Here is a 12,816-nt window from a genome sequence, read left to right as displayed (position 1 = left end):
TGCCCTAGGAATGAGGGGGGAATGTGGAACCTGAACAAGATTCAGGCAGTATCTTATATCCACATTAGGGGAAGTATTAAGAGCAGAGATTCCTTTGAAGGACAGACAGAAAAACCCTCCTGCTTAGGATTTCATAAAAATATCAGTGCCTCCTTCAAACTTTTAATATTCATTTGGTAATATCTTTTCCCTCTTCCTAAAAAAAGTGTTTTTCTTATATGTTTATGAAGCAATGGTCTGCTCAGTATTGCTTTCAGCATCAAAGAAACTGCTTCAACTAGAACAATATTAGAAAACCTAAAAGATACTTAAGTAATCCTACAAATATGAATTAGAGATCACGTCTTTAGTTTCTACTTTCATTGGCACTTTAATAATTTCTGACCTCTCCTCAGGTGAAAAATTCTTGCTGAGTTTTTCTTCTGTAATGTTTTCATCCTCCATTTTCAAAGAGTCATTCTTCCTTAGGGTAAGCTTTTCTTTCATTTGCAGATTAGTAATATTGCATGGTGGTGCATTTAATTTATCAATATTTTCCTCTTTTGCCACTGTCTGCATAATGAAACATCTTTCTTTGTTTTTTTCCTTCTCAACCTACAAAAAGAAAGTTAAGTTTCAAGTATTAATCAGTCTTTCCATAGAAGAGAAACACGATATTCAAGATTGAATAATTCAGGGTTTACCTCTGAAGAAAAGTAAAATATAAAAAAAATAAGCGAGTATTTTCACAAAAATTACATTACAAAGTGTATTGTCATTGAAAGTACTTCAAATTTACTCATGATCCTATGATGTAACAGAAACATAGTCCTTAGAAAGAAAACAACAGTGAATCTTAAAACATGAACAACAAAAATGTAAAAGCATTACTGATGGATTAAAGAGTTACAAGAACTGCACAATGTTTGTTATGAAAACAGAAATAAAAAAGCAAGTGGATGTGTGCTTGGTTACTGCTTTCTCCATGGAGGGTGGGGTAGCTGGGAAAAAGATTCCAAACCCACAAGTAGAAACAACTCCACTCACAGCAAACAGGAATTTAAGTGAAGGGCAATGAAGACACACCATGCAGAAATCAAATGAGAAGTTCAGTCAAGACCCTGTTCAGAAGCTATTTTCATTCTTTGTTTGAGAATCAAAACTGATTTAATTGTGTGCACTTTTTATGTCAATGAAGTGCTAACTTCTTACACTGGAACTGAGTGCCACATACTGTTAAACTGGAACAATAGTGCATTCTGTGTTTTCTGAAAAGGGGGAAAAGGCAACTTTCCACTGCTGTCTTTATTAATAAGTTTTGTATTTTCATTCAAACAGTAACTAATTTGCACAAAGCAACTTTGTTTAATGATGAATAGCTGAAGTGAACAGGACCATTGATACGGAGAAAGACTAAAGAATAAGGAGTAGCAGGTGAACTACCTCTTTTTGCAGCTGTACCTTCTCTTTCTCCAAAGCCAGGAATACTGTTTGCAGCATTCCTACCTTACACTTAAATCTTTCCAGATCTCGTTTTAGCTCTTCATCAAGACTCCTTTCCAGCACATCACACTCCTGAGCACTAGTGAAAAGACTTTCAGTTTCCGTTTCTCCTACATTACTGTTGATATGGCAGTCCTTGGGAACATCATCATTAAATCCAGAGTATCTTTTAAGTTTCATTTCTGTTACAGAATGAGCACTTTCATCACTTGTACAAACAGGTCTTATTTTCGGAAAAATATTAGAAATGTCACCCAAAATACTTGATTTTAAGCTATGTCTCAGGGAGTAAGCAGGACCTTCCTCTGCATTTTTATTATTTCCATTATCATTCTCTTCTGTTTCCATAGTAGGCATTTTCTTTTTCTTTCCTTTAGTTAGAGACATCTTCCTGTTATCTACATTGTTAATGCCAGCTTCTTTGTCTGTATTCCAGGTATCATCTTCATTTGTCCTTATGCTATTTTGATCAGGAAGAACACCATGACTTGGAAATACAATTTCTATTTTGGGTATTTTTCCACCTAGTGTAAGTTTAATATCACCAAATTCACACTGGCTTTCTAAATTATTACTTGATTCTGTCACAGGAGATGAAATAATGTGAGAACTCTTCAATTCTTCACCAAAGCCATCTTCTCGTATTTCTTCCACAAGTGAAGCAGTTTCCCCAGCTTCATTTTCACCAAACAACTGCTTCAGCTCTGCTGTAATGTTTTTGAAATTTGTTTTTAATTCCCTTTTCTCATTTTCAACCCACATTCTTTCATATCTTTTTTCCCAAGGTTTTAGATTTAACTCCTTGTCAGCACTGTGCGATTCCTCATTTTTTGTTAGGGCTTCCTGATGTGAAACTTCTGCTTTGTCAGTCTGATTTTCATGTGCTGTTTTTTCTATGAAGTTGGTAGTTTCTAAAATACATTTATCCTTAAGCAAACAGGTACAGACAAAAAGATTACCAAGAAAAAGGAAGTTAATCTGGCAATTTCCATTGCAAACTCATCCTATCATGTAACAGGAATAACAGCATCAAGATATTCTGAAAGCAATTTTTATACTATAAATCAAGGGATACTAAATTAAAGGTTCACTGACTCAGCTTTTTCTTAAAAATAAAGGGCTTACTAGCTACTACGACTTATTAGAGACAACAGCTTTTCTAGGATTGGAGTTGTCTATACGAGAGTTACTTTCACGTTTAGGACTGCCTGTTTTCTGTAACCAGTGTCCTTTGTTAGACGCAATTTATTTTTTCACGTTTTATTGCTTTAATACCATTTTTCTTTGGAACTGCCCATGTTTCCTCACCTTCCTTCCTTCCTACTGTATGGTATTTTACAATCCCCTGTCAGCTAAGCTAACACAGTGTTAATAAACACGACAATGTTTTTATTGTACTCAACACAGAGAACTGGGCCTATTTCTTCACCCAAGGCATAGAAATGTTAAATTTCATTCCAAGATCCCAAGAAAAGCATTTATGAGGGAAACCTGTCCATTCCTTTCCTTATCCCTAAAGTGAGGAACCCAAACGTATGTGAAAACCATACCATGCCTCACTTAACACCCCCCAGTCTGCCCCTGTCCCTGACCCCACACCCTGCTCCTCACATGCTCCATCCCCATATGCTTCCAAGTGCCTTCCATACAGACTGCAGCCTTAGTCCCACGGGGCTGAGACCATTCACCTCCTCTCTCTTGACAGCCAAGCCCTCCTCTCTCTGCAAAACTTCCTGCTTTCAGAACGGGGAAGGAACACCCCAGCCAGCTCCCATGTCTCAGCCTCACCATTCCCCAAGGTCACTGCCCAACCACTACCACTTCCAGCAGGCCTAAGTTCCATGCTCTGCCTGTCACTATTAAGCATGTTCCTTTTCCATCACACCTGGGTGTGGGGTAGAAGTAATTTGCTCCACTGTCCCTTGAGGTGCTACAGAAGACTCCTCTATCCAGCCTTCTCCCTCTCCTATTGTAGGCCAAACACAAACAGGATGCCTGCCTTATTCCCACCTAAAGCACTCTCTGAAAAAAAACTTTTCAAACACTTACTAACATGGCCAAACAAGCAGATGTTTTGTAGAGACAAGGAAAGAGTTCAGGTCACAAAATTTAACTTTTTTTTGTTTCTTCATGTGTTACAAAGTGGAAGACCAGGCATACTTAAACAAATAGATCAGCATACTATAGACAAATTTCCTTCTTTACTTGAATGTGCATTTTGCATAGGGAAAAAGAAGAATTTGACTGCACTGTTTCTCAGCACTGTGCAAAAGGAAAAACACTGAACAAAGTCTAAGCAAACCAGCTGGAAACAAATTAGTGTAACAGCAAGTATACAATATAACAATAAGGAGTTTTCCCCACCATAAGAAGAATGCATCCTATTTTACTTCAGGCTGTTGTACAACCTTTATCTACAGGATTCTACAGAATTATTAATTGACTGGTAAGTTTCATTCACTTTACATGTGTATAATATATAATTCTTTGCTTTACAGTGTAAATACAATTTACTATTTCAGACTCCTAATGCAAAACCTTTGGTGTTACATACCCACACTCCACAGTTTTCAATGGCATCCTTATCATCTTCTTTTTCAGCTGCTGATGACATATGAAAAGAAGATCCTGAGTACTCACCTACAGTGAGAAAACTATATTTTCATAACCAGCATGACCTAATGCTACATATTTACATTTAGAGCGCATCTTGAATCATATTTGTGAGAAAAATCTTGAAAGAAAACAATACATCACCTCTAATTTGTGAGCTCTTAAGAGACAAAAATTACCATAAAACAGATTGAAGATGCATCTGTGTACACTGCTTTTACATGGCATTTAAAGGAAATTTGCTGAAAATTGCTGCAAGTGGTCACAAACTAATTGTGTTTCTTAAAGCTGCATTACCGTGATCTTTCTCTTTGAAACACTGTGTGCCATACAGTAAATATGGCTCCATCAACTGTAATTCTCCTATGTGCATATGTGCAGTACACAAAAAATCATTTAAAAAATCATAGCTTTGAAATATTTTAAGGCCCCAGCTTTACTCTGTCCATGAAACAAATCTGTCTCTAGACAAGGATCTGGACCGAGTATTTCAAACTGCTACCTTATCTGTTGCAGAAGACACAGATGGGAACTGAAAGACAGACTTGTGTCACGCTGAGAAACAATCCATGATCTGAACGTTTTGCTTATACTGTTGAAAACCGGATTCCACTCTTCCCTCTCTCAGAATTTCTATATAATATGGGCAGGTCACAAACTTCTCAGATGTATTCACTCAGTCTGGCACCCTACCCTGAATCTCTGTTATACCAGAAAACTGCTTTCCAGGCAATCCCAGACACAATCCAGAAGCAGCACCTCACTGTCATTGTTCTTGTGGAAGGCATATAGTACACTTTCAAGTGACAAATTTGCAGAAAGAAATGAGTCTTAGCAACTCAACTGGGGAATCTAAAAACAAGAGATAGAGGCTTTTCACCCTTATCACTCTGCACCTCCCGTCTTGCTCCATAACACCATGGATTCTACACAATAGCCTTTCTATATACAAAGTTTCACTGCTAAAAAGGGACAAAATATCCTTCCTACAAAAAAAAAAAAAAACACCAAAAACCAGCAAGACTGAGAAAAATACATAGGTATCATCAAAAAATAAAAAAGGGTGCAACTCCACTTCTTGGCATTTTCTGCTTTAGGTACTTTTGCAAGCCTTCATTCTGGGAAGGGTTCTTAACATTTGATACAAGCTCAGAGTTACACCTTTCTGTCTGAACTGGAGTCTGAGCTCCTCAGTCAGTCAAAGATCTCCAGAGGTCAATTCTGACCCCAAGTTACACAGTGTGAAGTAACAACCTTTTCCTTCCACCTCACTGCTGGGTAAAATTTCTGAGATTTTTTGTAGATTTGACTGTTGGGTATTTGAGCACAAGGCATTACACAACAGTCACTAGTGAATTGACAGTACTTATTTCACAGAGTTGTTATGATGATCTCTTGATAACTCTGATGCATTTCAGATAGTCTGATACATACTAAAGACAATAACAGAAATAATTAGGGATTATCTAAGGATAATGTTCTACAAGGAACACAGGCATTTTTCTTTTTTCCTTGTTTTTCAACAAGAGGAGCTTTAGACTTTAGTCATGCTTATAGATATCCTAATACCATTTGCTGGTGCAGATGAAGGCTCCAGCCAGCACTAAAACCAGACAGATGTGCTGGTGGTCAAGTGACATTTGTAGGTAGCACCACAGAAGTTACTGCAGAGGGTATCCTCAGTTATCACTATCAAGACTGCTGTAATCAAAAGCAACCCAAACTCCCATTTAGTCTTGCCCATCAAAGAAATTTTCAACAGCAGCTATGTTGAGTTTGAAGTCTCAGTCTTTAAGTAAGATTTTAGGACCATTGGAGCTCATAAGATCTATTTCACATATTGTTTAATCAATCTTGAAATTTCCGTGTAACTGGCAGAGAACAAGGGAAAAGGAAGGAAAGACACAAGGCATCAATGTTCCTCCATCTTCAGGACTGCCTGAAAAGGGAAGATGACAACATGTATGCTGGAGGAAGCCAACATCATGGAAAGGTAGACTGTAGGAGGGAGCAAACATGTACAGGTGCATATTGCAGTAGTCCTTCTGCTTCCAGAACACCTTGTTAGAACCATTAATTTAAAATTAAGAAAAGATTTGCAATTACAATGTGACTGTCCATGAAAAAACATGACAAAGAGATGGTCACAAATACCTTCAATATCCTCAACATCTTCTAAATCAAATTCCTGCAACAGATCTGCAAAACATAAAACAGATGCTTTATTAAATACTTCTAAAAGATTATGCAGCTAAATCCAGAACCACTTAAGACAAATGTACCTGATTTCTGCTGCCTGTTTTCAGGAGATGTTTCATTCATTTCCAAAGCAGATATGGGAGTCTTCAGCTATGAAAGACAATTCAATGATAAAACACCAAATTCAAAGTAACTACAAACTATTTAATGAGCAGAATAAGTAGATAGTCTAACATGAACAAATACTTACCTGTGGATTGTTGGGTTTCTCCAAAAAGCCTGGAAGTGAAAAATATTTTGGGAAATGTTATTTTTTTAAATTGTGGATACGTTTTACTCCATTCAACATCAGCAGTTTCTACAACTAAGTATCAGTCACAAGCATTATTTCATCAAGAGTACAATACTGAACATTCCATTCACCTCATCATGCAGCATGTGTCTTAGTATACAAGAAAAGAACAATGCATGCTTCCCATCATACACCCTGGATTTAAAATATGATTATCACAGAACTAGGACAATATAGGTGAAGCAGTAAGGTCATGCTTGTTAACAGAACAAGATTAAAATATTTAGTCCTTTTAAGGAGCTGAATCCTGCATTCTAAAAGGATTATTTCAAAAGCCAAAGCTGATCTGCTGCAATGAATAATCATAAAACAGCACTATGACTGTGATTATTCTGCAAGTGCTTAATATTGAGGAGCATGTTCTTTTCCATTGATGAGACTAAGAAAGCATGGATGCAGACAGTAAAACCTCATACATGTCTAACAAAGTAAAATCAAGGCAGTGTTCAGATTATTGTGGTTTAGCTTGCAGGGGAATAACAGAAACAAATGTTGTCTGGTTTTAATCTACATTTATAATACAGTTCCAAATATTTTTTTAGATTTTGTCCAACATTAAATCATTTTCAATCCCACCTACACTTCTCAAATCCTCTGCTTAAGTCATCTTATGGTTTGAGTCTTCTGACTAAAGAAGTATATGAAAGAATACTTAGAATTATTAAGAATGGCCCCATGACAAGAATTTTCTATTTAAATAAAGTTGCTTATGTTTTATATTAAAAAAAAAAAAAAACAACAAACAAACCACCATTAAAAACCAAACAGTATTCAATTTCAGTAAACCTGGTGCTCCAGCAGTGTGGAAAGACCTTAGAAAGATTACCATAACCACCTTTTACCATCTTTTCACACTGATCCTAAACTTGTCTTAGTAGAATTCTTGTCTAAGCAGAATTCTGTAACAAATAGTTAACAACTGCATTTGAAACTCCTGCAAGCTTGTAAAGTTTTGCACAAGACACTCAAGAGACAGTGTCACAAATTACAGGCAGAAATCCTCAGCAAAAATCCTTGTACCTGTAGTCCTACTTTAGCTCCTAGGCAAAGCACAACATAAGCTATCAAAAAGCCATTAAAGATTAAAAATGCTAAGCCAGATCATAGCTGTCTTCTGCTGCATTATCATCTAAGAATGTTAAATGTTGAGAAAGTGTATGTCTATTAGGACTGACCTGTCATCACTATGAAATAAGAACCTGAATCAAAAAAAATAGATACTCACTGGAAGAACAAAATAATGCAAAGAATTTCCTTTACAAACAGGCCAGCAAGTGCTGTGGTTACTGGCATTAGTTAACAAACAATAAGCACTTCATTGGTATTGTTTGCACTCATACTGCGACAGCATTTCTAAGACAGACACTGACAAAAGTTTACTTTATCTTATTAATGTTTACAGACAAACATTAGCCCACCAGGAAGTTACCATTGTCACTTTCCCCTGAAACAAACTGGGAGCATGCTCCATGTCTCTCTGCAGCTGGGAGCAGCACACCACATGGCATTTTTCTTGGCATTTCAGAATCTGTCTGTGTAACCTAAAACACATGAATGAGAATTGGTACAAATGCATTTTCAACTAATTGCTATACAAAAAGTTCCTGCTAAACCAATTCATGTAGCACAGTATCAAGTATATTCCAGATACAAAAATGTTTCTTAAGGCCCTTGGCATGAATCCATCAAAACACAGTATATTGGAAAATCACAGCAATTGTGTTTGTTTTCAGATCCTAAGCAAAACTTCATACCACTATTCTGCCACGCTGACAAATCTTGACAGACTAGACAACTACAAAGAAGAATTGACATGGTAACTCAAGATACAGGTTGTGAACCAACAGCTACATGTCTGCAGTAGTCCAGCATTTGTACTGAACTTGTACATGACATTCAAGTTGGTACGGACATTCCCATGGCATATATCCTGTGGCAGTGAATGAACACAGTGCTGCTCCCAACTGCAAGAGCCTTTGGGTTGAACAAAAATTAGCAAGGCAGAGCTTAAAATTACCTTGAAAGTAACAATGTTTGAGCCTTGTATTTTAATTTGGGAAGAGTCCTTTTTTCTCAAAAGAACCAGAGGGACTTAGCTACAGACTTTGCTGATTGCCATGGACAGAAAGAATTAAAAAGGCAAACAAGGCCAACATGTGCAGTGCCTCTGCTGAACGTGATTTTAAAGAGGGCCAGAGTACACCTGCAAAAGGTAGAGAGGATCTGCTCAGAAGCAGCTAGCCATCGAGCTGGTAGACCCCAAGGGCAACAGCTAACCAGGTCAGACTAGGGCAGCATGGTGAAAAAGCAACAATCCTGCCAGCCTCAGTGAAAAGGTAAGAATATTTCAAGCAACAAGGAACTTCACTGTTTCAGGATGATACTAGAAACCAAACTCAGCCAGCTGCTGTGACCCAAGCAATTAGCTCCACCTAACTTCATCCCAAACCTAAACGAGCAGCTGGCCTAGAGCAGAATTATTTCAAGAGCCCCCAGTTACAAACATACAGCAAAAGGAAGAAAAGAGGAAATAAGCCTTATCAACAGTAGTGTCCAAATGAAAAAGGAAGCTCTCAAGTGATTCTGGATCTTACTTCTATTTACTGCAGTGGAAACCCTTGTGTCCTTCACAATAAGTACCTCGGAATCCCAGGGAGATTCAGCATCTTCCTCGTGCTCTGCTCCCACTGTTGGAAAGGCATCTACAAATAAGGTAAGAAGCGAGATGCTTGAGTGTTTGTACATTCAAAGATGCAGGCTTCATTGATGAGGACAAACTAAGAAGCAAGTTTTATTCAAGTGTTTCTTCCCACCCAGACACATCATGCTATCTCCTTTTGCTCCCTTTTCTTCCTTTCTATCAGAGGATGGCTATGCATAACAGCTAACAAAGCTACAGACAATACCCAGCATGCCTGGGTAACATTCAGGAAGATACGGAAGTATCCTGCAGTTCTGCTGCATACAGAGTTAAGGTCTCTCCAGCCTGCAGCTCCAAAATTTGGCATTTGCCATCACTTTCCACTGTACAGGGAGTACCACAGAAACACTATCCAAAACCTCCTCACACTAACATGCACAAAGTCACCAAGAAACAATCCTCCCTTTGTTGTGCTACTAGGAAAGATCATCCCTGACAAAGTTGTTACCCAGCCCCTTCCCTCAAACACTTAACCCAAACACACAAAAGCTATTTCTGTCTTGGGGAGGGGGGATTAAAATTCAAACCGCTTCCCTGCAATTTTAAGACAATTTCAAGGTTCAGTCTCAGGGGGTTACTAGCCAGACTTTACTATCGTATTTCTATTTTAAGCTACTCCATTAGGAAAAACGGATTCAGGATTCAATTGGGTGGACACATACACATCAAGAAGGGGGAAGAAGCTGGATGCCTGTGAGGGCACCCACCCCAGAAGAGGCAACTGCTGGTTCCAATCTGAACTCTGACTACTTACACTATGCCAAATACATACTTATGGTAAAACACATATAGGCAGATGAGCAGGTAGAGGCACAACACCAGAATACAGCAGGTTCTGCCAGGGCCCCCTGCACAGCATCTGAGCAGCAGCTCTAGTAATGTCTACTACAACAAGCTACTCTCTGGAGACAGACAATGGAAATGGTGCTTTGTCTTCCCACTGTCAGACCTCAGGTAAGTACCAAAGTGCTCTACTCCGACTAGGCTGGTAATGTTTTCAAACACACACATGTGGTGCTGGAGAGACCTTCTACATTTGAAAACTGGACAAGGTGAGGCACTGGAACAGCTTTCTCTCAGCTTGACTCAAATCCTTCCCTGGTTTCAGCCAAGAGCAATTACAGCCATTCAACATGACAGTACTCATGATAAAAGAGAATACTGTTGTCACTCAAGACATTCCAGTCCTCCTTCTCTTTGTTATCTGCGAATTTTGTTCAGATCACTTCAGGAAGAACATAGCAACAAATCAAGAATGGCACTTGCTTTGTATCACTTTGCTTCATACCCAATGCTACAATTTCAGTTCTTTAAGAATGAATGAAAAGCAACACAATCTGCTTTCCCTTCTCTGCCAATGCCCACTGGGACTCACAGGAAAGAGAAAATTTTGCTATCACAGGAGTCAATCACCTTTTTAGTTCATTTTCTATGCATTAATATTTGTAGAGGAAGCACCTGGGTCAGGATTTACAAAGTAATTTCTCTCACCAGCATTGTCCTTTGAAGCTTTGTGGACTTCATGCCTATCATTACAAACAGAATTTTTCACATCCTCAGCAACTGTAATTTGTAGCTTTTTGCCAGCATCCTCTTTCTCTTCATGTTCAGATGATTCTTCCTAAAAGACATCAACCAAAACAGCTGAAAAGAATAGCAAGAAACATCATCTTTGCTGTTGCTCCATAAACAACTCCTCATGTCAGTCTAACTCCAGCTTCATTTAAGTTCCAACATTCTGGAGCATATTTCTTTTTTTCCTCTACTTTGCTCCATTGAAAATCATTAGTTTCCTGCTCTCAATCTTATACAAAATTCTTTTTTGTTTCATCACTTTCAGCTATCATGCCATGAATTTTCCTAAATGATAGTAAAACTTCACAGATAAAAACTGTAACAGAACTGAGAAAAAACAAACCCATCCCAGAGTCTATTGCCTATTCTTTTTCCATATTCTATTACCATACCATAGCAAAGAAACTGTTTTGACTCCAAGTAAAAAATTAATATCAAAAACGAATGAAAGATGGATATAAGTGAAAAATAATTATTAAAATAAATCTGGTTTAGTATGTTTTTCTTACATATCTGACCCTTTGAAAATACCCTGTGATTGAATCATCCTTATATACTTACTTCACTGCTTGAATGAAATGCTGCTCTCAAATTTTCTTCTTGCTTATTTAAGGGCAAGTTTTCACTTTCTTTTTTCAGTGGTTTATAGACTTTAGAATCTACTCCTTCATATTCCTCTTCTTCAGTATCTTCACCATCCACATGTTCAAGTATGACAGAGGTTGGCCTTTCAGGTCCCGGGGGTTTTCCTGCTAACCAATTATTGCCACGTTCAAAGCCATCACTGAAGTTTGACCTTTTCTCCTTAACACCACAGCTATCTACGAGAGGCTGAGGTACCTCTTTTTTCCACTCTGTCACTTCAGAGTCTGGAAAACAGGAGTCAGCGTTTCTGTGAAATTTCTCCTCAATCATGCTTTTTCTGTTCCAGCTTTCTTGCATATCTTGCAGATTATTCAGATTTTGAAAGACAGCTTGTTTTGGTACTGACTTGCAAGATACTTCATTATTCATGATCTTTGGAGACACTGCTGCTTTATTTTCTTGAAACCCTTCACAAGACTCAGCTATGAAAGACACAGGAGAATCAACAGATTCCTCCACCTTTTCATCATGTTCTTTATTTATTTCATCATCCTCACAGACATTTCCTGTTCCACATCGAGCATCTCGTTCATACTTTGCTTTACTGAAATACTCTAATTTCTGATTAATTTCCCCTTTAGGTTCTGTTTTCTCCTCTTCCAGTATTTCATTAGACTGAGTTTCTTCATCCTTCAGCTCTTCCTCCTCCTTTTCATCTTCAGTAAAATCTTCACCATCATCATCCTCCTCCTCCTCTTCCTCCTCATAATCTTCATCACCATCTTCATTGTCATTTTCATCCTCTTCCTCCTCCTCTTCTTCCTCCTCCAGTTCTTCTTCATCCAGGTTGCTTGCAGCTGAGACATCTTGATTAAACAATTCTTCACTGTCCCCTCTGCTCATATTTGCACCTGGTGGGATTCTTTGTTTGAGACTTTTCTTTGGTGACTTAGGACTTTCAATTCTAGAACCACCGCCATCATCTTAAAGTACAAAAAAAAAAAAAAAAGCATGTGAACACAAAGAATTATGGAAACAGTAACAGGCATGTTATCAGATTAATGTACAAGACAAGAGCCATTTGGGAATGTCTAGAAATGAAGAGGTTGAGCAGGACAGAGGATGAACTTGATGAAGGAAAGGGACTTAAGAGGTGATTAATAGCTTCATTTTAATGACTTATTTTATTCTGAATTATTCAGTGTCGTGTTTACAAAATGCTACTTTTCTCATTTACTATTTAAAAAACCCCCCCAAACTAACAAAAAAAGCTACTTAGCAAGTCTACTTTGTATGTCAATATATCATG

At 37.9% G+C, this 12,816-nt stretch overlaps 1 protein-coding gene across 9 annotated transcripts in view; it reads right to left on the bottom strand.

The window, feature by feature from the left end:
• ANKRD26 (ankyrin repeat domain containing 26) overlaps positions 1-12,816 on the bottom strand; it is a 47,215-nt gene that overhangs the window by 22,761 nt on the left and 11,638 nt on the right. For 6 of the 9 annotated variants that reach the window (XR_010363563.1, XM_064422306.1, XM_064422312.1 and 3 more), the window contains 10 exons: positions 11,484-12,490; positions 10,806-10,968; positions 9,287-9,348; positions 8,076-8,187; positions 6,545-6,573; positions 6,378-6,444; positions 6,250-6,294; positions 4,037-4,122; positions 1,423-2,409; positions 386-594 (listed from right to left, as the gene is read on the bottom strand). Coding sequence is in view for 8 of the 9 variants with exons in the window: in XM_064422306.1 (XP_064278376.1) it covers positions 386-594; positions 1,423-2,409; positions 4,037-4,122; positions 6,250-6,294; positions 6,378-6,444; positions 6,545-6,573; positions 8,076-8,187; positions 9,287-9,348; positions 10,806-10,968; positions 11,484-12,490 (2,767 nt within the window). In the remaining variant the exon portion in view is untranslated. The remainder of the gene's footprint in view (positions 1-385; positions 595-1,422; positions 2,410-4,036; positions 4,123-6,249; positions 6,295-6,377; positions 6,445-6,544; positions 6,574-8,075; positions 8,188-9,286; positions 9,349-10,805; positions 10,969-11,483; positions 12,491-12,816) is intronic. The other 3 variants (XM_064422311.1, XM_064422308.1, XM_064422313.1) reach the window with 3 other exon arrangements.

The sequence above is a fragment of the Passer domesticus genome, chromosome 5 (genome assembly GCF_036417665.1).
Source record: "Passer domesticus isolate bPasDom1 chromosome 5, bPasDom1.hap1, whole genome shotgun sequence".
NCBI classification, from domain to species: Eukaryota; Metazoa; Chordata; class Aves; order Passeriformes; family Passeridae; genus Passer; species Passer domesticus.
This window is presented reverse-complemented; position numbering and strand designations above follow the sequence as displayed.